This window comes from Talpa occidentalis, unplaced genomic scaffold, assembly GCF_014898055.3.
Source record: "Talpa occidentalis isolate TD23 unplaced genomic scaffold, MPIMG_talOcc4v2.1 talOcc4.7, whole genome shotgun sequence".
Classification (NCBI taxonomy): Eukaryota; Metazoa; Chordata; class Mammalia; order Eulipotyphla; family Talpidae; genus Talpa; species Talpa occidentalis.
The window spans coordinates 22,693,693-22,717,670 of NW_023605083.1; the positions used below are offsets into that span (position 1 = coordinate 22,693,693).

The 23,978-nt window shown below is 37.2% G+C and overlaps 1 protein-coding gene across 13 annotated transcripts in view; it reads right to left on the reverse strand.

Moving 5' to 3' along the window:
- The window catches only part of CD274 (CD274 molecule), a 214,385-nt gene that overhangs the window by 43,161 nt on the left and 147,246 nt on the right, over positions 1–23,978 (reverse strand). For 4 of the 13 annotated variants that reach the window (XM_054689628.1, XM_054689627.1, XM_037493411.2 and 1 more), the window contains 6 exons: positions 23,258–23,314; positions 18,726–18,791; positions 17,527–17,868; positions 8,713–8,997; positions 6,891–6,995; positions 2,168–4,609 (listed from right to left, as the gene is read on the reverse strand). In XM_054689628.1, coding sequence (XP_054545603.1) covers positions 4,587–4,609; positions 6,891–6,995; positions 8,713–8,997; positions 17,527–17,868; positions 18,726–18,777 — 807 coding nt within the window. In that variant the 5' untranslated portion in view covers positions 18,778–18,791; positions 23,258–23,314 and the 3' untranslated portion in view covers positions 2,168–4,586. Of the gene's footprint in view, positions 1–2,167; positions 4,610–6,890; positions 6,996–7,468; positions 7,577–8,712; positions 8,998–17,526; positions 17,869–18,201; positions 18,384–18,725; positions 18,792–19,172; positions 19,185–22,881; positions 22,915–23,257; positions 23,315–23,978 lie in introns of those variants that run through there. The other 9 variants (XR_005121922.2, XR_008549727.1, XM_054689631.1 and 6 more) reach the window with 7 other exon arrangements.

The window sequence follows — 23,978 nt, forward strand, 5'->3', positions numbered from 1 at the left end:
ATTCTATTGTTTGGTGTTCTATCACATTTATTTAACCAATTCCCTGTTGATAAACATTTGGGTTGTTTCCAGTGTTTCACTATCACAAGTGTTAATACTGCAATGAATATGCTTACACATAAGTCACTTTACATAAGAATATAATTGAAGGGTAGATTTCTGTAAGTGCAATTCCTGGGTTATTTAAAATTTTGATAGATACTGCCAAGTTATCCTTTTCAGAGGTTGTACCAGGAAAAGATGGTGCCCTATTTCAGTGCACCTCCTCACCATCCTGTGATAGCAAATGAGATATTCTGTGTAAATCCCAGTGTCTGCTATAGAAAACATGCTCAGTAAATGGTGATTATCATGATTAATAATATAGATAAACCTCACCACTAACAATTGTCTCAGTTTGGTCAAATTTTAAGTTCTTTTAAAATACAATTAATTCTGAAAATACTTTAATTATAATAACGGTAGGTTAATTTATTGTATTAGTTTTCTTGAGTCTTGGGGGCCAGAGGTAGAGAAAAATTATAAAAAAAGACTGTATTTTGTCTTCACAAATTCAGCCAGAGATATCATTAATGCAAAATTCATTTTTAATTCTAAGTTTTAAAATAATAATGTTTCCTAAAATATTTAGATAAAATATATTTGGTTCAGGTAGCCATGCTTGTAAAAGGGCCTAAAGTAAAGTTTAAGAAAACTTAAGGATCATCTTCAGGCTAACTTTGCTATATCATGGATCCCTTCAATGCTACAAAATTCCAACCAGAACCATGACCGCGAAAGCCAGCCAGGAAGACTATTCAGAAGGTGGGATGCCCTGATTCCCAAAACCCACTTTTATTGCTTTGAGTGCCCAACAGCTGGCATAAATATTATACCATCACCATTTTTACAAAGATATTTTAAAACATCTAGAATCTAACATACAGTCTTTACAGTTATCATATTTTGAGAATGTCTCATTTTGAGAAATGATTAAAAAGATGATATCATGATGATAAGTAATAAAGCTAGGTGACCCATTTAAAGTTCTATATATCTTTGAATGATGTGTTAACATGTTTGTTTTAAAAATCACAAATATTCTTATGATCCACCATCTACAAGGCCTTATTCCTCAACTTGACTTCCTTCTAGGTTTCTCACTTCCTTTTCAGAATCTGAAGATTGAAAAACATCCAGCTTCAGCTGCGGTGACTTGCACATCCATGTTTACTGATGTGAGAAGAGTATTCTTGTAAAGGAAAGTCCCTTTCAGTTTTCTTGAGGACCATTCTTCCTCTCCTACCTTCTCTTCCTAAGGTCTTTAAATTGGATGATACAATTTTGACTCTTCTTGGTATTGTCCTAAAAGAAACTATCAAGTGAGTGAAAATGCAAATGGTAAATACATTCTTTAAAAAAAATTTTTCTTCTTTGGGCTACTCTGGTGGTGCAAGGGTTAAAGACACAGCTATCACCAGCCACTGCAGCATGATAGATCCCCAGCTGGCCAGGGAGGTGACCCACATGGTGCAGCAGACTCCTGTCTCACTCGCTGCTCCACTCAGCAGTGTATATCAGTGGATCTGCCTGATCTGCTCCCCTCTCTTTCTGGTGAATCCTTTCACCATCCGCCCCACCACCACCCCCGCACCTCCGGTCTGCCCCCTGTTCTTGTATGCGTAAATAAATAAATCTTTTTTTTTTAAGATTTATTTATTCATGCATAGAAGAACTGGGGTACAGGCCAGATGTGCAAGAGGGTGAGAGGATTCACCAGAGACAGAGCGGGGAACAGAACAGGCAGACTGACTGAAATACACTGCTGAGGGGAGCAGTGGGTGAGACAGGAGAGGTCTGCTGCGCCATGTGGGTATCTCCATGGCCAGCTGGGATCAAACCCACACTGCAGAGGCTGTGGACAGCTTCACAGCGCTGTGCTCAACAGCCTCTGCCACCAGGGAGGCCCAATAAATAAATCTTTAAAAAAATTCTTTCAATATTTTTCATTATGCAGGATTCCAAAGCATGCTGTATAAATACAGAAGTTATAAACAAAAGAAATAGGAAGGTAGTTTTAGATTTTCCAAGTAAATATCCCCACTGACATGTTAAAATGGGAGAGGTTCTATAAAACATGCAGGAAAAAAAAAAAAATGGACATGCTGCTACACTGAGGAAAAAAATAAATATGGATATTTTATTAAATTAATGCAGGGGTAAACAGTGATAATCAAATGTACTCTTAGATACCAACTCTGTCTATGTCATTTACAATGAAACACAAGATGAAGAGATAAAGTGCTTTATAAATCATTAAGATTTAGGTTTGAATATATAGGCTGTTTATCTTGCTCAGCCAGAATCTTCCCTGTATACTCACTTCACTTCCCTCACATTAACAAGGAATACTGTCATACAAACAAGGACATTGTACAAATGAAAACATACAAAAACATAATAGAGGACTTCTGCAGGAGATTCTGTTCTTCAGCCTTACATGTGGCAAAGCAAAGGCTTTCCTTGTCTTCAATCCAGGTAAATGATTAAGAGGGAAGAATGAATAACTCTGGAACTTCCTAAGACGGCCTCTGAATCTCAAAGTCTTTGGAAAGCAACATCTTAGGAGACTTATGTAGTGATGAGAGCTGGTGAGACACAAGGGTTCAGGCACAGAGAGCATGGGCCTTTTCTGGCACAGATGAAAGTATAGGATCAAGACACTCTAATGGGATTTCCAAAAATAACATGTAATTCTGCAAGTGCAACATCAAAGTCAAGTTTATACTTAACAGAAAATAGAACAAAAACAAGTTTTAGGCATGATTCTGTCATACAAAGTTAATAATAAGATCACTCTTTAGGACCAGGCTGACCTATTATACCCTGAAGAGCCCCTGGGTCTCTTTTTGAGAAACACAAAATGAACCAAATCTAAATACAGTCAGAGAGCAAGAACTTAACAAATCCTGATCATCTAAATGTAAATATAGTAGATATATAGCGGGTACTAAGTCTTATGAAAGATCCTAAAATGTTATGGGAAAGATGATCCAGAAATAAAATAAAACATAATGCCTGACTTCTGGGAACTTGTTTGTCTTCACCATTACATAAGAATAATATAGTAAATAAAAATGGAAAAGTGCATAGTAGGCACATAATATGTTAACATTTACATGAAATAGAGGAAGAAATTTCTAAATGTACACATATATTCAAAGAATACCTTCAGAAGAATACATAAACAACAACAACAACAAAAAGTTGCATCTGAAAAAGGAAAATGGATGGCCAGGAGAATGGAATGGTGACTTTTGAAAGTTTCTTCTTGAACCTTTTGATTTCGAATCATGGAAAGATATGAATTCAAAATTAATAGCATTTAAATAACAAAGAAAGAAGTGTTACACATGCCAAAGACTTCATAAATAAACAACATATCACATGCAAAGGCAAATAAATCTGGGATAAAAACACTGGAAAAAGAATTGAGTCATTTTCCATAGTTTTATAATTACTGACTTTTACTCAGAAGGTGAAATTGTTTAGATTAGTAGTATGTTTAAGTATTTCTGACTGTCCAGAAACACACTGACTGGCCACCCAGAATGTCCTCTCCTTTTGGCAGCATCTCTAGACTTTCCTCCTTACAACATCATTCTCCTCCAATGCCTCATGCTGTGACATTGCACAAAACTGTAATAATAAAATTTCTTATTGATCTTTCCATTATACCACAAACTTCTTAAGGGGAAGTATTTTGTCTTGCTCACATCTATGGACTCACTGCCTGGCACAGTGATTAACATGCAAAAATACTTCCTAAATGTTTGCTGAATTAATGAATTTCTTAAAGTAAAACATATTCGTTAACTGTATTCTAAAAGGAGGGTGGGAGACATTCATGAAAATCTGAGGTCTGCTATTTACTGACTTGGACAAGTTACTTTATCTATCTGTTCCCTCAGCTGCAAAAGGGGTATAAAAATAGTGCTTACCACAACACAGTTGTTACAGGCGTTAAATAGTCTTAAAGTTGATATTTAAAGTTAATACTTAAGTTGATATTTGTTTTACTTCAAAACAAAAGAAAGCATTCATAACCACCCACTCACATGGTAAGACTCCCCACACTCAAAATAAATAGAAAGAGCTCACACTACTCACACTTAAATACTGTTGTAACACTGAGAACTCTCAATCACACAGAATACAAACCAAGACAGTGAGTGAAGGCAAAGGGCACTTCTGCAGGAATTGACCATTTTTTAAACCAGGGAATCTCAACCTGTTTGAGATGAGTGGTGGATGTGCATGAGCAGTGGAGGCTCATTAGTCAGAAATGTCCTTTCTCCTTTTCATATGCTCTGAGGAATCTCCCAACCATTTTGAAGTCCCAAGGTTTCCTTTAGGCAACCTCTTCTGCTCCTTTTTCCCTGGTCACTTCTTTCCCAGGTTCCATTTTCAGAATTTGGGCCTTTTGGAAGTCCTACAACATCTGCAGTTTGCTGGCCCACCATATTGCTCTGGTCACGCTTAGCCCTGATAAACTGAAACCACAGGCTGAGAATCCCCACTTTAATATCGAAAGTGTCAATGCTGGATTACGTCTTCTCAATTTGTGTATCTGTAAAGTGATAAAAGTGTATTAATTTCATGAAGGAGGAGATCTGGGAGAAAAGAAACAAAGACTGATGAAAAATATAACATTTACTCGATGATACAATAAATTTTCAGTAAGAGAAAGGCTAGAGAAACTTATGCACAATTACCTTTATATGATAAAGAGTGACAAATAATGCCCAGGACTGTCCTTGTTTAAAGACAGTTTCTCATGTCTTGAGAAACTCCTTAGTTCTGGGAAAATCAGGATGGTTGGTCACCCTAGGATGTCTATGTCAGGCTAATATGCTCTCAAACCTGCTTTTTTGTCATATGTTCTGGGACAACTTACATTATCTCTGTTTTTCCATACTATAACTTTGTGATAATCCTAGTATTTATCTCTTTTACTTTGGGGGAGGGAGCAAGAATGAAATGATGTACTGTATATAGTGCAGTTAACGCAGTGCTTTATGCACACGTTTATCTATCCATCCATCCATCCACGCATCCATCCACCCATCTACCCATATATCATCTTATTATCCATCCACATGAGTTAACTTGATACCCCATGGCTGGGGAATGTTAGGATGCAGAGCAATAGAACTAGCAGAGAAGCTGCTTCCTCCCCAAGCTGCTCACTCTCTACTCTCCAGTCATATGAGGCCTCCTCAGATTACTGAAAGAATTATTAAAGTAGAGTTTTAAGGCAAAGAGAAGCCAGCAGTTCCAATAGCCAACATTCTTCATTATTTTAACATTTTTGTTTCCTTTTTCCTTCAATTTCCCACCCCCTGCTAATATTTATAGCATTTTGTCTGAGTGTATATCTTGGCTGTTATTTTCCACATCCATCATTATTTTCACATAATATAACTCTTTAATTCTAGGTTAATTCCAGGTTCCTCTGAAGTATTTTTAATCCCCTAGGAAGCCTGGTAGATGTCTTTATTCCACAGTTTATTCTAACAGATCTGTTCCAGTAATTGAGAGCACATGACTTTTCTCCTAGATTTTCTTTAGGAATACACAATTTTATTCTCCGTCTTTTCTTCAGAGATGGACTATACTCATATTTTGCAGGGCTTTATTATAAATTGTTTTCCAGTGATTCCTAATACCAATGAATTATTTTTCACAGAGAAATACCTAAAATGGAAGTTGGCAACAGTCACTTCCTTGGACAAATCAACTCTATCTTCAGGTCTTACTGAACCTTGATCATTATGGTCTGGTTAACTGCCTCACTTGTGTTAAATACTTACTCTTCAGAAACAGCTAACCTCTACTCCCTCAATCATACTGCTTTCCCAGACCCACCCACCCTCTTGAGGGGTTATAGGGAATTTCTCAACTATTGAAATTCCCTTCCATTTTCTACTTCCCTATTTGACAGCAACTAATATTATACACAGATCATCATTACATCCCTTGATATACTTCTCAAAGTACTGGGGATATGCTTACTCTGAATCATCTTAAAATGGGATGAAATTATTTGTATAGATTTGTTTCCTGGATTTTAATTGTTCCCATGAGTAAACAGATAGATAAAAACATGCAAATCACTTCAAAAACTGTATTACACCCTCAGTCAGAAATTGTACAAAATCCTGTATGGTAAAAGTATCACATCTCTCTAGAAGGAGTATTTTTATTACATAGAATGCCCCCAAACCAGCTCAATATGACAGTGCAAAAAATGTAAGACTCAAATTCAACTGAAACCGACAGGCATTTTAGCCTTTTCTCTCCTCTAAGTCTGTGTTTTTTACATAATGGAAAGAAATTGTGTGACTATGGGTCTTCTTTAACCTCCATATACACCCATTCTCCCACCCCTCATTCCTGTAGTAATGATCTTTACCCAGCAATCTTGCTCAGTTTCACTACAATCACTATTGAACTATGGAACTTTTGTGTCACCTTGCAAAGGCAAGCCAGTTTCTCTCCAGTCATGACCCAACTCTCACACTCTAGGAAATGTTACAAAGGTTAGCTCCCACAATCCAACGATCAGCAGGACTGGAGGAAGAGGTGCTACACAGGTTCACTTAAAACCTACTTTGCATGAAAGTTGGCCCTGCAAGAGAAGACTAGTAGAAAGGCTGCATTTTTTAAGTTAATATTTCCTACTAGGGGCACGACTAGCACTTGGGATAGGACAATCTCTTGTAACATGGGACTTGCACATTACAGGAAATTTAGCATCTCTGGCTCTGCCCAGTGCCACTGTGACACCAGTAGCACACCCATACATTTCCCTACATCCCCAGTGGATATCATCACATTAAAGCAAATACCGTTTTTTTTAAGACAGATGATGAGATTAATGGCTACAAGGAACAAAAACATGGGTCCCAAAATTGTCAATCGAGTTCTCTCATTTTTCAAAGTCTTAGGGGATTCTGAAAAACAAAAGAAAACAAAAAGAAACCGACTAAAGAGGCAAGAAAATCATTCTTAAAATTAAATTTAGGTTAACATTAAGTTGATTTTCTTAAATACGAAAAGTTTCTAGGCAGTGAGTGGCTGGAATGGTGAGATATCTCTAATATGAAAATGGGAGCAGTATAGAAAAGCAGAAGAAACTTGGTCTTTGAACAGATGGACCCAGGATTAAATTTTGCTGCTAAAAAAATTTTGCTGCTATTCCCTAGCTTTGAGGTCTCTGGCAAGTCCTTTAACTAGCCTACAAAACAGAAATGATGATAAATGTATTGTGAAACTAATATTATAATGTACTTAGCCTAACATCACAACACTAAATGGCAGACTTGATTCTTCCTCCTCCTCTTCTTATTTCTTTAATATAAAAGCTAGCCGCCTATTGTACAAGGCAGAGATGGAATGGTCAACTGTATTGACAATGAGTTCTTACCTCCCAGTATCTGCAGTCATGACTGGAAACCAGTGTTTGCTGTCTTTCCTTTCTTCACAGTTTGAACATCTTGGGGCATCTAATCATTAGTACCTCTAGTAAGTATCTCTGCAATCCCACACAAGAAAAGGGGTCTCATGCTCTGAGACAGCTAAATCCAACCTCCTGTTATTCGTCAAGATCCCTAACTACTTAGCTCAAGCTTTAAAGCCACAACAGTAGTCAGCCTTTGTCTAGTACCTTACAAAGCCTACTCATATATTTTTTATTTGCATCTCAAAATAACTTTATGAGTTAGGCATACCAAGTATTTAAAGAAAAATCTTCAAGTTATAGATGTGGAAACTGACTTCAAGCAGGTGAATAATCCTAGGTGAGTAATCCCAGGTATTAGAAATAAGTTGACATAAAACAGCTTTTAATCAACAGGAATCCACTAATGCTGCTCTTACCAAAGTAACTCATATTTCAGTAAGAGCATTTTCATATAAAATTTAAACAGCTCTTTAAATTTTCTAAGCTTTTTTTTTAATTTAAAAAAATTTAAACTGAACTGAGGTATAGGCCAGAAATTTAAACTGAATTGGGGTACAGGCCAGACATGTGGGGGATGAGAGGATTCACCAGAGACAGAGTGGGGAGCAGAACAGGAAGATTTACTGAAATACATTGCTAAGTACCTTATTCTTCTACGAACTCCACTGCCTGGCATGTAGGGCATATTAAATATTTGCTGAATGTCTATTAAATAGCAATGTGACTTAAATGAATGGGGGTGAGGAAGTAGAGTGCATTTTGTAAAAAATAGTGTTATGCATTCATTTATTTAAAAAATAATGAATGCTGGGCCTCCCCGGTGGCGCAGCGGTTGAGCACTGGGTTGCGAAGCTGCCCGCAGCCTCCGTGGCGCCGGCTCGATCCCCGGCTGCTCCCCGGCCACTGGAGGAGGGTCCCACATGGCGCGCAGACCTCTCCTGCCGCCCGCTGCTCCCCTCAGCAGTGTGCTTCGGTCCCTCTGCCTGCTCTGCTCCCTGCTCTGGCTCTGGTGAATTCTCTCACCCTCCCGCGCTTCTGACTGTACCCAGTGCTTGTATAAACAAAACAAACAAACAAATAAATAAATAAATAAAGCATGCCTCTATAAAAAAAAAAAAAAATAATGAATGCTGACAATGAACAGGCATTGTGCTGGGTACCAGGAGATGGCAGTAGGCACAATTTAACTGAGACATTCATAATATTACCTGGGATGACCAGCTCAGCTGTACTGTTTTCTTCCTGGCCTGTTCTTTGAAAGGTGCAGTAGAAAATCTCATTAGCTGTTGTGTTAACTCTCAAAATGCTGGTCACGTTGAGAAGTTTCTCCTCTCTCTTAGAATTGGTGATGACAGTTTTGCCACTTAGAACTTGGTGGTCACTGTTTGTCCAGATGACTTCAACCTCAGGATAGCCCTCAGCTTGGCACGTTAGTTCGTGTTCAGAGGTGACTGGGTCCACAGAAATTCTTTGGTTGATTTTGCGATATGGAGCTAAGTCATGAGCAAAAAGAAGTAAGGGCTTTTACTTAGCACAGAATGAGACACGTGGCTTGGTGTATATATCAAAAAGAGTACCAATCCACTCTGTTTCTCAGAGAAATAAGCTTACTGTTCAGATAGATGTCTGAGCAGTTAGGAACCTCTACAAATTCTCTCTCAGTTTTTCTGTTCATATTGGACCAAGTTTGGGTCCAAAGGATAATGATGTTGCTATAAAGATCATACTGCTATTTTTATTACACTTAACATACATGTATAGATTAATTGAAATAGAATTGTCATCTTAAACCAGTAGTCTTTCTATCCAAATAGAGAATATGTCTGTCCATTTACTCAAGTCTTCATATATTTCTCGGTAAAGTTTTACTTAGGGTCAACTCACTTGCTCCTAGATATATTCTTTTTGTTGTTGTAAAGTGGTCTTCATAAACATTAACTCCAGCTGATCAGTTCCCAAACACTTTATTTAAAAACAGACAAAAATCTGATCTAGATGTACAATTTACTTTTTTCCTTTAGGTCAATGATCAAAAATTAGGTATGAAAATAGTGTGATATCATTGTAAAAATGGATACGTGTTCCTGGATTTAAAGTTTAAACACATTTTTTTCCTTTTACAGTATTTGTAGATTTACAGAAAAGATGAGAAAACAGCACAGAGCTTCAACATAGCTGTCATCCAGTTTTCCCTATTGTTACCGTCTTATCTTACCATGGTACCTTAGTCATAACTAAGGAACCAAGATTAGTACATTCCTTTTAACTAAACTTCACTTCTGTTCCGTTGCACTAGTTTTATCCTAGTGTCCTTTTTCTGTTCCAGGATCTCATCACATTATACCACATTATGAAGCTTATTTTAAAAAACTTTTAAAATGCCAGCTACTTTTTTTTTTTTAAAGATTTATTTATGCACACAAGAACTGGGGTATAGGCCAGAGGTGTGGGAAGTGAGAGGATCCACCAGAGACAGAGCAGGGAAAAGAAGAGGCAGATCTATTGAAATACACTGTTGAGGGGAGCAGCAGGTGAATCAGGAGAGGTCTGCTCCACTATGTGGGTTGCTCCCTGGCCAGCCGGGAATCGAACTCGAGCTGCAAAGGCTGCGGACAGCTGCATAGTGCTGCACTCAACCCTCTGCATCACCGGGGAGGCCCAATGCCAACTATTTTAATAAATCAGCTAAATAATAATTATACTCAAGGGTAAAATTTTGCTTAAATTTAAATCATTGGTTTGTCACCTTTTTAGGATTAAAATACCCAGTGCACCAATTATTATAGTACTGACATGATATTCTGTTGGCATAATTTTTATTTTACTCCTAGTACTTTAGTGAAACCACTAGAGGTACATCTGGAATCTAATTCTTCATTCCTTTACAAAAGACATAACAATGGCTTTGTGATAGGACTTAATTCAGAGACAATACAGAACTGGGATCAAGCCAAACTGATATAATAATGGTTTATTGTTTTTGTGCTCTTAAATAGATGAAACCACCATTGGATACGATGAAAATTAACATAATTACAATTTTAAAACACAAATAATTGTTCTCACGAGTACTTAAATTCTGTCTCATTTCTGTTATGTTTAAGGATCTTTTTAAAAAAGAATCCACTAAATGCTCATGGCCAACAGGTATATGAAATAATGTTCACCATCATTTATAATCGGGGAAATGCAAGTTAAAACCACAATGAGTTACCACCTTATGCCAGTGAGAATGGCACACATTAGAAAAACAGGCAACAGGGGCCTCCCTGGTGGTGCAAGGGGTTAAGACGCAACCTATGAAGCTATCCGCAGCACTGCAGCATGAGTTCAATTCCCAGCCAGGGAGCTATCCACACGGCGCAGCAGACTGTCTCGCCCGCTGCTCCTCTCAGCAGTGTATTTCGGTCAATCCGCCTGTTCTGTCTCTGGTGAATCTTCTCACCCCCACCCCGACACCTCTGGCCTGTACCCCAGTTCTTATATGCATAAATAAATAAATCTTTAAAAAAAGAAAAAAGAAAAAAAAAACAGGCAACAACAAATATTGTTGGGGATGTGAAGAAAAATGAACTCTCCTACACTGCTGGTAGAAATGCAAACTAGTCCAACCACTTTGGAAAGCTGTGTAGAGGTTCCTCAAACTACTAAAAATGGAGCTACCATAAGACCCAGCAATTCCACTCCAAGGAATTTACCCAAAGGACACAAAAACGTTAATTAAAAAAGATACCTGCACCCCATGTTTATTGCAGCACTATTTATAATAGGTAAGATATGGAAACAACCCAAATGCCCAAAAATAGATGACTGGATCAAGAAGTTGTGGTTTATATATACAATGAAATGCTATTCAGCAATCAAAAAGATAAACTCATTTGCAGCAACATGGATGGAGCTAGAATGTTCAGTGAAATAAGCCAGAAGGAAAAATAAAAATATTGGATAGATTCACTTATAGGAAGAATATAGGGGAACCAAATAAAGGACCAGGAAAAAAATAACAACAATAATAATAAAAACCAACCAAACTAGCAGGCAACCATAAATCAGAGATATTCTGTGAGGGAGGGTGAGGAAAGGTATCAAAACAGGGGAGAGAAGAGCACAAGGAACCATGGTGATGGTTCACAGGTAAATTGGTGGCGGGAATTTTATGGGGAATACACAATGATGTAAAAAATACAAACAAAAAATTAATTAATAATAAAAATTAAAAATAAATAAAAAATAAAAAACAATCACTGTTTTTTTTTTTCCCCCTAGAAGAACTGCAGTGCAGGCTGGAGGTGTGGGGCAGGGGTTATGGGGATCATGAGAGGATTCACTAGAGACAGAATGGGAAACAGAACAGGTGGATTTACTGAAATACAGTGCTAAGGGGAGCAGCTGGGTGGATAGGGGAGGTCTGCTAGATAGGTAGGTCAGCATCCTGGCCAGGGATTTTAACTCAGGCCATTGTGGTGCCAGCACTAAGATTTAACCCCTAGGCCACCAAGGAGGCCCAGAATCCACTATTATATGCATGAAACAATATTACCATAACAGGTTATTTCACATAGCATATAGCTGGATTTCTAGGCAACTAAAATATTTAAGCCTAAAATCAGTTAATAGCATAGTACTAAGAATAAATTATGTTTATTTTACTCTTCTATTATCATTTTATTGGAATAAAAATAAGAGAACGTTGTTTCTTACCTACTCAAATCAATGTGGTGTACCTCCAATAAATGGGCCCAATAAATCACTTGTACTCATTTAACTCATTGATTAAATATCTACTACATCAGTCTCTAAAGTGGTTCGCATACATTGGAAAATATCAGAACTTCCATTTATATGTATTTTTATCATAACAATTAGATATAATTTAAGTTTATTCAGCTTCACTGATTGACACTGAGCTTCATTTTGAATGCCACAAGAGGGTCTTGTAGGAAGAGGGGAGTTTCAAAGGTTGCTCAACAACTCACTTTAGATTTAAAGAGTTTCAGATTATCATATTTAATTTTAACTAAACTAAGCTTCTCACAAAAAGAACAATTAATTAAAAAAATTCCCACAAAGAAACTGAGGATTAAAGATACAATGCAAGCCACACACCACACCAAGACACACAAACCAAAGGAAATGGCAGGAGTGATACTTTTCAACACTTTATGAGTTAAAAACTCATAAAGAGGGCCTCCCTGGTGGCGCAAGGGGTTAAGCACATCACTATGAAGCAATCTGCAGCCTCTGCGGCACTAGTTCAATCCAGGCCAGCCAGGGAGCAATCCACATGGCACAGCAGACCTCTCTTGACTCTCCCACTGCTCCCCTCAGCAGTGTATTTCAGTACATCTGTTGTTCTGTTCCTGACTCTGTCTCTGGTGAATCCTCTCACCCCCCGGCACCTCTGGCCTGTACCCCAGTTCTTGTATGCATAAATAAATAAATCTTTAAAAAAAACTCATAAAGAAATAAGTACACAATTGGACATGACATGATGTTGGTTAAAAACCTCATATCAAGACTATTAACCTTTGGTAATGATTTTAATGGATTTACTCTTTAATTATGCTCTGAAATATTAACTAACAATAGTAACACATCCTAATTAATAAGACTTTGCATTTCATTTAAAAATTTCTATTTTGTACACTCATAGAATGGATGATTTATTATGCTTTCAAAATTATGAATATCTTATGATACAATCTATATACGAGCACCAGTATATTCTTTTTTTTTTTTTTTTTTGGCATGTTTATTTATTTATTTGTTTGTTTGTTTGTTTTGTTTATACATGCACTGGGTACAGTCAGAAGCGCGGGAGGGTGAGAGAATTAACCAGAGCCAGAGCATGGAGCAGAGCAGGCAGAAGGACCGAAGTACACTGCTGAGGGGAGCAGCGGGCGGCAGGAGAGGTCTGCGCGCCATGTGGGACCCTCCTCCGGAGGCCGGGGAGCAGCCGGGGATCGAACCGGCGCCGAGCGCCGCAGCGGTCGCCGGCAGCCTCGCAACCCAGCGCTCAACCGCTGCGCCACCGGGGAGGCCCACCAGTATATTCTTTATAGCTACTCACATCTACATATGAACATGAATATTAGTTTAACTTGCTTTACTGATGGAATGGGTAATCAAAACTCTTCAGACCCCTGTTTTTCTGTATCTAGTGCACCAAGCTAATGCTGGTCAATCAAGACCAAGAGAAACTGACTGTTCTGAAGTCAATATATAACTCAATACAAACTCCAGAGGTATAAGTAAAGTCAATAAAACATGCATGTTAACATCACAGATTTCAGAGCCAGATTGCATGAGTTTAGAACCTGGCTTCACCATTTAATACATAAGTGAATTTAGAGAAATTACTTAATTTCTTTGGACCTTAGTTTCCCCATCCATCAAACTACATATCATTGAATCTAAGATCCCATCTATTAAAAAACACATTGTAATTTCAGTGATAGTAAATATTAAAAAATGCACTTTAGACATGATGGAGCCCCTACTCCATAAAGTCATTTGAGGATTAAATGAGTAAACATAGGCAAAGTGCTTAGTGAGTTGTAACACTACATAAGTGTCTCATTCTCTTCCTGTTACTACTACTGCTTAAGTGTACTCCTGTGGTAGTCTTTAGATACTAATGACAGTTCCTAATGAATGTTCTTGGAGATAAATTTTCATATATCCTGTTCATATTTCAAAAATTTAGGCTTATCTTATTTAAGGAAACATTTCATTCATTCATTCCACAAATATCTTTTGTGTGCTCTTGTCATACCACCACTCTACTATATGCCAAGCCCTTCAGCAGTGAATAAAACAGAGCAAATTCCTGTCCTTATAGACTATATATTCTAGGAGGAGGAGAAAGACAATAAATAAAATTGGCATACTTATATTTGAAATGATATATTAGATAGGGATGTTATAAAGAAAACAAATAGTACTACTTGGTGAATTTGGGGAAAAGACAGGGTTGGTGTGAAATGAGGGCAGTTAATCCTTTGTACATATGAACAGATTAGCTTTCTCAGGATAATGAAGCAAGATTTTATTGTTTCAGTTGTTTAATCCCATCCCATTTAAGGTCTTGAAGGTATATATGGGCATTTTATTTTTCCTGCTACTAGGTTCAATGCTTAAGGAAAAATAGCATTTTCTATTGAAATTTAGATCTCTTAAATTCTGATATTTAATTAAAAAATAAGAAGGTGCAATTAACACCCAAAATGATAATATTGAGTTAATTCAAAACTAAACTTAATTTTCAGTTTTGAAAATACTTCACTTTTAAAATCACATGGTGAGTAAACTCCCTTGGGGAAGCTATGTTACCATATGTTTGCAGTGATGGGAAGAGGAGCCTAACAGTGAAATTATTTGCATAGTGTGGTGATTTGGAATTCTACTTCTTTGAATTTTAAAATTTGTACAAATCACTTACCACCTTCCATTGGTGACAATGCCTCAGTGCATCTGAAGCTTGGTAATGGGCTAGTGATCAGAACAGGTCAACTCAACCCCCAAGACTAGTATATATAAGCGACAAAATGGATTGAAATTGAGTGTCAACTTCATAATTTATAACACAAAATGGAATGGTGACAGGGCCTCCCTGGTGGTGCAAGGGGTTAAGACGCAACCTATGAAGCTATCCACAGCCACTACAGCATGAGTTCGATCCCCGGCCAGGGAGCAACCCACATGACGCAGCAGACCTCTCTTGACTCGCCCGCTGCTCCCCTCAGCAGTATATTTCAATCAATCTGCCTGTTCTGTTCCCCACTCTGTCTCTGGTGAATCCTCTCACCTCCCACATCTCTGGCCTGTACCCCAGTTCTTGTATGCGTACATAAAACAATTCTTCAAAAAAAAAAATGGAATGGGTACAAATCTGGTTAGTCATCTGCTCTGCTTTATCAGGAACCTTCATTGAAACAGCCTCTAGTGTTTCCTATTGTGTTGAACCATAGCAAAGGAAAACACAGATCCACAAGGCACTTTACAGAGCCCAGATGACCTGGAAAACCACCTTTCTTCACTACAGGAACAGCTGTCCAACTCTCTGCATACTCCCTTTGAAGCTGATGAAAGATCTCTTTTTTTTTTTTTTAATGAAAGAATACTGGGCCAGCCCCAGCAGTTTTCAGTCCTATTTATCTATTTATCTATTTATTTATTTAATACAAGAGCTGGGGTACAGGCCAGAGGCATGGGAGGGTGAGAGGATTCACCAAGAGGCAGAGCGGGGAGCAGAACAGGCAGATGAGCGAAATACACTGCTGAGGGGAGCAGCAGGTGCAACAGGAGAGGTCTGCCACGCCATGTGGGAATCTCCCTGGCCAGCCTGGAATCGAACCTACGCTGCAGAGGCCTTGCACTGCAGAGACTGCTGACAGCTTCACTGTGCTGCACTCAACCCACTGCACCACGGGGAGGCCCAAGAGATCTCTTCTGGAAGCAGAAACTTATCCAGGTTTATGTTCTTTTTCTCCATATCAGATGTAGCAATACTGGCTATTCTTAGGTCTATGGCTTTACCATTTATTTCTTATTGTCTTGGAACACAATAGATGCCCAACACTTGCTGATGGACTAAAGAAAAGATCCCAACATGGGATCCCACCACATCTCAAGCTTGCTTTCATGAATAAAACTGTTCTGGAGAAGCTTATGGTAAAGTACAATTAAAATGAAATGTATTTTGTAAGACAAGTCACATTTTCTTGACAACAGTAGCATTAACTGAGCGAGCAATCAGATTCAGTAATGCACCATAAAATATGTGCATTTTTCCTAATTCCTATATTATTTTAAGTTTATGATGATCAGTTACCCCTTTTGATAAATGTAAATGTTTTTCTGCTTATATTACTGGCCTTCATTTTATTGACCTCGCTAATATTTAGGCCAGCAATGAAAAGATTAATGGATGATGATTTAATTTTAGTCATATACTAAAAGGTCATCAGGTAAACAAAAGAAGCAAGCAGAAAAATTCAGCTTTATGTCAAAAGTAATTCCAATAGGCTGGGGGCAGAGGGTAGGGGTAGGGGTTGGGGTAGCAGGTATCCAAATGACAAGAGTTCCACTGTGGGAAGTATGTGAGTAGAAGATGCTTTGGGGGAATTTCTGTGCTTTGGGACTTGGATTAACTGCTATTGTCTGGGATCCTTCAGCTCTCAATTCTGTGAATTTTAACAGTGAAAGGAGAGGTGGTCAGCTAAGGTGTTTTCCTTTGCTTAGCTAGTAACAACCCAAAACTTTGAACTCCTGTGACCTGATGACACATTTGTAGGTTAGTACATAGGAATTGACATTCACAGTTCCTCTTCAATACTCCAAGATTACAAGGTATAGATTTTCAAGCTGAATGTATGCTCAGTGAGTATAGTCTATACCATCTCTGAGGAAAAATAGTTTTCTCTATACTTGATATGATTTTTTTTCGTCTTCAGCGACTAATTTCAAGTCATTTTTAATGTGAACTTTACAATGGATTTTGATTTTAATAAACGTATTTAATAAACGTATTTAATAAATGTATTAATAAACATAGGTTCAAAGGAAGGAAAATAATGGGAGCACTAATAAAATTGAAAAAATAGTATTGGAATAAAATACTGGAGGGGCACACAAATAATGATTATTTTTGCATACCATGAAAGATGGTGTTGAAGGAAGGAGGGACATTTTTGCAATTCATTTTATTTGCTTTCGTAGTACCTGAATTATTTACATACATATAGTAAGTTTGAAATAATAAAAAGTAAAGATTAGGAATTAATTTTTAGGAAAACTGAATATACTGTGGAATATGGCTCTGTCATGCATGGTTCTGGATCTTCAGGGACTGCCAACTAGAAAGAACTCAAGAAATGTTCATTTGATGAGTATGTGAGTTAATGAGTAAATAGGCTACCATAGTTCTGTTGGGAAATAATACTGAACTTCCAAGAATGAAAAGTTCTCAACACTTACAGTTTTAACAAAAGTTGAACCTCTTTATATATAATAATTCTTACCATAGACTTTCAAAGTAATCCGTTTGTAGTCGGCACCACCATAGCTGATCAAACAGCAGTAAACCCCAGCATCCTGCAATTTCACATCTGTGATTTGAAGTGCAGCCTTTCCCAAGAAGAGCTGGTCCTTCAATAGTCGGGCCCTCTGCCTGTAGCTACTGTGCTGAACTTTCAGATCTTCCTGCCCATTCACAAGTTGAATAATTTTCTTATCTTCCATTTCCCAGTAGACAATTAGTGAAAACATGTTTAATTTTTCTTCTACTGGGAATATACATTCCATTGTCACATTGCTGCCATGCTCTACCTCATACAGGTCCTTGGTAACGTTGACAGTAAATGCTAAAAAGAAATATAACCAACCTTCAGAAGATAGAAAATTCCTCAAAAAAATTATAGAATGAGAGCAGAGTTTATAAACATTTTATCCAGTCACTTATGTGATAATTACATATAAGGACTTACTTCCCTAAAATACATTTTTATACACTGGGCTTGAAGTACGTTTTGGGACAATACACTTAATCCCTGACTTAAAATAATAAAATTAGCTCAACAAGTTGTTCCAAAATCTATAAACATACATTACTGGAGAAATAGTATATGGTGATGGGCTACTTATAGCTAAGGAGACTTTATTTCATGTGGACATTCTCAGAATGTCCTTTGACTGACACATGAATGGTAGTCTTCTCTTTCAGTAGTCTTCTCTTTCTACTGTCCTAACTCTTGATCGGTTGTCTGGTCAAAGGTATATGGTTATGGAGATCTAGGGAGGGTCTCAGGCTGATGTCAGTACAATGTTACCCTGACATTTTAAGTATACATTCTAAGTCTTTGTGTAATCACAAAGCAGGTAACAGAATAACAGAGGTAGAACAACCCTGACTTTAAACAAACAAAACAAACAAAAGTACACACATAGGATAAGTCCCCAGATATTTTCAGTAATTAACCCTGGAAAATTGATAAATGAATAATGGGTTAATTTGTTTCTTTTAGTTTGTATTTCCCATATCTTTGTCCAATGACATGGATTATGCAATAGGTTTATAAAACTAAAAAGGAAACACAATGTCTTCTATAAAAATTACATTCATTAAAGATTATTTCAATTTTTAACTTATGGTTAAAATATTAAAATATGATGAACCTAATGAAAAAATATTAAAACCTAATGAAAGGTGTTGGTATCTTACCATTCAGAAAATGACAGTAGGCCATGAATGTAAAGGCACTAAATATTCTCATCTTTCTGGAATGACCTAATTATAGAAAACATAAATAGAAAAGTAATGTACTCAATAATGAAATACTCAGATTTGGCAGTTCTAATTCAAATAGTCTTCTAATAACCAGTCAATACGGAAATGCAGCAGAGAGTTCAGAAGTGTAATACCTTCACTAGAGACATAAAAAAGATGTTTCTGTGATATTTAAAAGTCAAATAAAAAAATACTTCTATCATGAGGAAAAAACTTGTAATATATGCTAATATGTACTAAAAAGAAGACAAGAAAGAAATATTATACCAAAATCTTCTCAATTATGTCATGTTTGTTTGTTTTTTCTGCAGTATAACATATTTAGAGTTTCGAACCTTCCCCATGCAATGTTCCACAGCAAGGAGAATCTGACTTCCATACCTTAACCCATTCAGTGTATTTCCCCTCTAGTAACTGAATTCTTTCATCATATTCTCTAACTATTCAAGCCTTCTACATTGTTATCACAACCATGTCAGCTCTCCCCAAGGTGTTATCCTTCAAAATCTTCTTTTTGTCTTTCACTTATATTCCAAATTATAAGTCCCATTTCTTCTATAACTTGATTCCACTAGAAGAAGCAGGGAGAGTGAGGAGAAATTATTGGATTCAACCAAGTCATACTAAGAAGTAAATAATCTGTAGCCACTCTTTTGGGGGTATCTGCCTGTGTTCTATTCTTCATTTTATTTTATTTATTTTTTAATAATTTATTTATTTATATATATTTTACATCATTGTTCACTTTTGTACAAAGTTTGCTTTCTTTTCTCAGGTGTAGTCCCCATAGAATTCCCAAAACCATTCACCTGTGCACCATCACCACAGTCCCTTGTGCTCTTCCCATCTTTGTTTTGATCCCTCTCCCTCCCCCTGCTCAGAGTGTCACTGATTTATAGTTGCCTGTTAATTTTGTTTTGTTTTTTATTGTTATTACTATTTTCCCTGATCCCTTATTTGGTTCCCCTATATTCCTCCTATAAGTGAAACCATGCGATATTTTTTTCTTTTCCTTCTGACTTATTTCACTGAGCATAATCCCTTCTAGCTCCATCCATGTTGCTGCGAATGGCATGAGTTTATCTTTTTTGATTGCTGAATAGTATTTCATTGTGTATATATACCACATGTTCTTGATCCAGTCATCTATTTTTTGGGAATTGGGATTGTTTCCAAATCTTAACTATTATAAATAGTGCTACAATAAACATAGGGGTACAGGTATCCTTTTGAATAAATGTTTTTGTGTCCTTTGGGTAGATCCCTAGGAGTGGAATTTCTGGGTCATATGGTAGCTCCATTTTTAATAGTTTGAGGAACCTCTACACAGCTTTCCATAGTGGTTAGATTATTTTTCATTTTATTATTCTGCTTGACATTCTACAAGTTCTTTCATTTAGCAAATATCAATTTAGCACTTCTTCTATGCTGGACATCATTTTAGGTACTAGAAATACAGCAGTGAACAGTAAAGAAAAACTATTCTTCTCTGCAGCTCTTATTCCAATAGGAGAGTAAACAATGATTTGTACTGTATTCACTGAAAAGAAAGTCAGGTACCCCTCTTAGAGTCTCTTCAACTTCTGCATACATACAAAAAACTCACACCTGATCAATTAGCCAATGCTTCACATATATAAGGCAGAGGATTAATGTTCCTAACATATAAATAGCTCTTAAAATCACTAAGAAAACTATACACAATTCAATAGGCATTTGAACAAAAGATTCTAACTTATAATTTAGAGAATAAGAAATACAAATAACATCTAAACATAGGAAATAATCAATTGTTTAATAATAAACAATCAATTTGTTTAATAATCAACAAAAAGTATAAATTTAAGACACGATAACATTTTTCTCTTTAGTAAGTGATCAAAATAAAGATTTATTCTAGTTATAAATTCAATTATAAAGATCCTTCTAGTGTTTTTTGAGGATATAAACAAATGGATTTTTCTCATTCACTAATGATAGGAATGTGAAATTGTGTAGCTTTTTTTTCGACGGAAATTTGGTAATCTTTATTAAAAATTTAAATGTATTTGTCATATGAGCCTTTACTTTATCTCTTAGAGCTATAGCTTAGAAAAACAGAAACATACACATATAACAATATGTGAAAGGGATGGCATTGCTAACAATAGCCCACAAATGGGAATACCTAGATAGCTTCAGTGATTAAATAAATGGTGATATATTCATACAATGTAACACCATTACGGGTAGCATTAAATATATAATCATGCATTGATTTTGCAAAGATGGAGACTGTAAGTTCCAGAATAGCATATGTGTCTATCATCCACACTTGCTAAAAAAAGAAAAAAAAAGATCTATGTGTGTTTATGTGCTTATACATAGGAAATGTCCAGAAAAATTCATACCAAGATGCTGACAGTGATTATCTCTGTGAGATTAGAATTAGGATAGGCAGGTTTTAAACCTCTCTACAGTTTTTTATAGTAAGAAAGAACAGAAGAAAGAAAAGAAGAAAAAAGGGAAGATGAGGTGGTAGATGGTTTCTTTGATGTTTTTCTGTATCTAGATTTTTAAATGAATGAATATTTTAATTTTATGATCAGAAGAAATTAAAAAAAACCCACAAAATTTACTGAGCCATTTCACCTACCCAAACTTCAGGATACTTGACAGGCACAGTAGCACAACAAAAAGAACCCCACAACTCAAAACATCTGAGCTCTGGTAGAATAATGCCATTTGTTTATTTTAATGTTTTTCTTCACTGTTAAAGTAATATAGCTATATTACAAAAAGAAAAAAAAAAAAGGGGGGGTGGGGTGGGGTGGAACCACTCACTACGCTATCATTTTAACACAAGTAATGCCTGGAAACATTTTTGTTGTCAAAATGAGAAATGAGATGAGGGGGAGAATTGCTAATATCTAGTGGAAAATGTCAGTCATGTTGCTAAACATCCTACAATGCTCAGGATAGCTCCACAGCAAAGGTGTATCTGGCCCAAAATGTACATATCCCTATTACGGTTTTATGTGCCCACAGTATTTCTATGGCTTTCTTTAAGATCAAACTCTAAGCGCTGACCTGTAACTTCTGCCTACCCTCTTCCACTGAAACTAATCTTTGCTTCAGAGTGTGATTTTTCTTCTTAAAAACTACCAGCAGCCATTAATGAGACATGGCACCTTTCTGGAAGGCAATTTTCAGTTTGTATCAATAGATCTTTAAAATATGCAGACTTTGACTAAGTTCTTACAGTACTTAGTACTTAAGTGTAGGTACTTAAGAGTTTAGCTGAAGGAAATACTGAGCACTGTGCCAAAGAGTTATATACATCGATGTTCAGTGAATGGCTAACATTGAATCACTGTAAATGAAACTTTATGCCCAGCATGGGAATTAATCTGTTTGGTTATCCAACACAATGGAATAAAATCCTTTAAAAATACATTTTAGAAGACTAGTTCGCAGAAAATCATTCACAGTAAATTTTTTTAGGTGCAAAAACCTTGGTGGAACAATGGTACTTGCACTACTCCCTGTGTTATAAGACAAACCCTAAGTGAACTTTGCCACAGGTCAAGGACAATGAGTCTAAGAGACATCTTAACATTCCCCTCAGTATTCCTTTAGCATCTCAGAATAGATGGAGCGAAGAACTTGATTAGGGTATCTTGGAATTCAGTACTTAGCTTAGTACTGAGCTTCGTATTCAGAGGATCGTACTAGTGAATGGCTGAGGGTCGGTAGGAAGGACTCAAGCGTCCTTACCTCCAGCCTAAGAATTTTCTTCTGCACTCAGTTACCTACCTCAGAGTCATCTTCAGAAATACTCAGAAATATATATCTTCAAGACTGACATGAAGCAAAACGGAATCCCTCTTGGTAAAAGGCCAAATGTATTTCTTGTTCTTATTTGCTTTGACAGACAACTGGCTCCGAAATCATCGCGCTTTCCCTTTCCCTTCTCCTCTCACCATCCCAAAGAAAGGGTCGAGAGCCCTTAATTAATGTAAGTGCGGCGGGAGGGAGACAGTTGAGAAGGTCGCAGAGCCCGAAAACTTGCGACCTGAAGAGAGAGGGGTGTGGATAGAAGGCTCCCTACCTGCGGGGCGAGAAGACTTGCGGCCGGCTAGAGCTCTCAGGTTGCTGCGCAGGGCTATAAAAGCATAACTTGCAGCGCTTTCCAAGCTCAGCATTCTCCGCCCCGCGCGCGCCCCACCCCAGGAACACGAATTGGAACTGTGATTTCCCAGCACTTTCAATTTGGGAAATTAGGGATTTCTTAATTCTTGGAAAAAAAACACATATAAGTGAAACCAAAAGTGAAACTTACCACCGTTTTCGAATTCCAGGAAATTAGCTTTTGAAAAGAAGAGCTTAAGGGTTCAAACAAGTCTACCACGGTTATGTTTTAAAAGAAAGGTTTAAAGCAAAGCAATGCTGAAATCATCACGCAGATTTCCAGATGTTGGGCTTACCTTCATAATCCAGATAGCTTAAATCTTGTCATCAGGTATCCCTCCTTTCCGATAAGCCTTTACAAGAGGACAGAACAGCTTGACGTAAAAGCCCATCACACGTAAAAGCCCATCACACGTAAAAGCCCATCACACGTAAAAGCCCATCACGTATGAAAGTAAAATGACACCCACATTTGGTTCTTGTTCTACTAGAAATTACATGAATTAACTTCCTCAAATTTGCTCAATTTAATGAAGCTTCACTTGCTTTGTCATTCAAAGGAAATTCCCATCACCAGTTACACCTTTTAAGGTTGCTCTGATTCCCTGCTATCTTGCCACCTTTCATCCCAGTTGAAATAGCATACTGTGCCATGTGGGTTGCTCCCTGGCCGGCAGGGATCAAACTCCTGCAGCAGTGGCTGCAGGATAGCGCTGTCTTTTTTTATTTTTTTTTTAAGATTTATTTATTTATGCATACAAGAACTGGAGTACAGGCCAGATGTATAGGAGGGTGAGAAGACACACGGGAGACAGAGTGGGGAACAGAACAGGCAGACTGCCTGAAATACACTGCTGTGGGGAGCAAAGGGTGAGACAGGAGAGGTCTGCCTGGCAGGCCAGGGATTGAACTGCTGCAAATTGCTTCATAGTACAGTGCTTAACCCCTTGCACCACCAGGGAGGCCCCTGATAGCACTGTCTTTAACCTAACCCACATGGCACAGCAGATCTTTCCT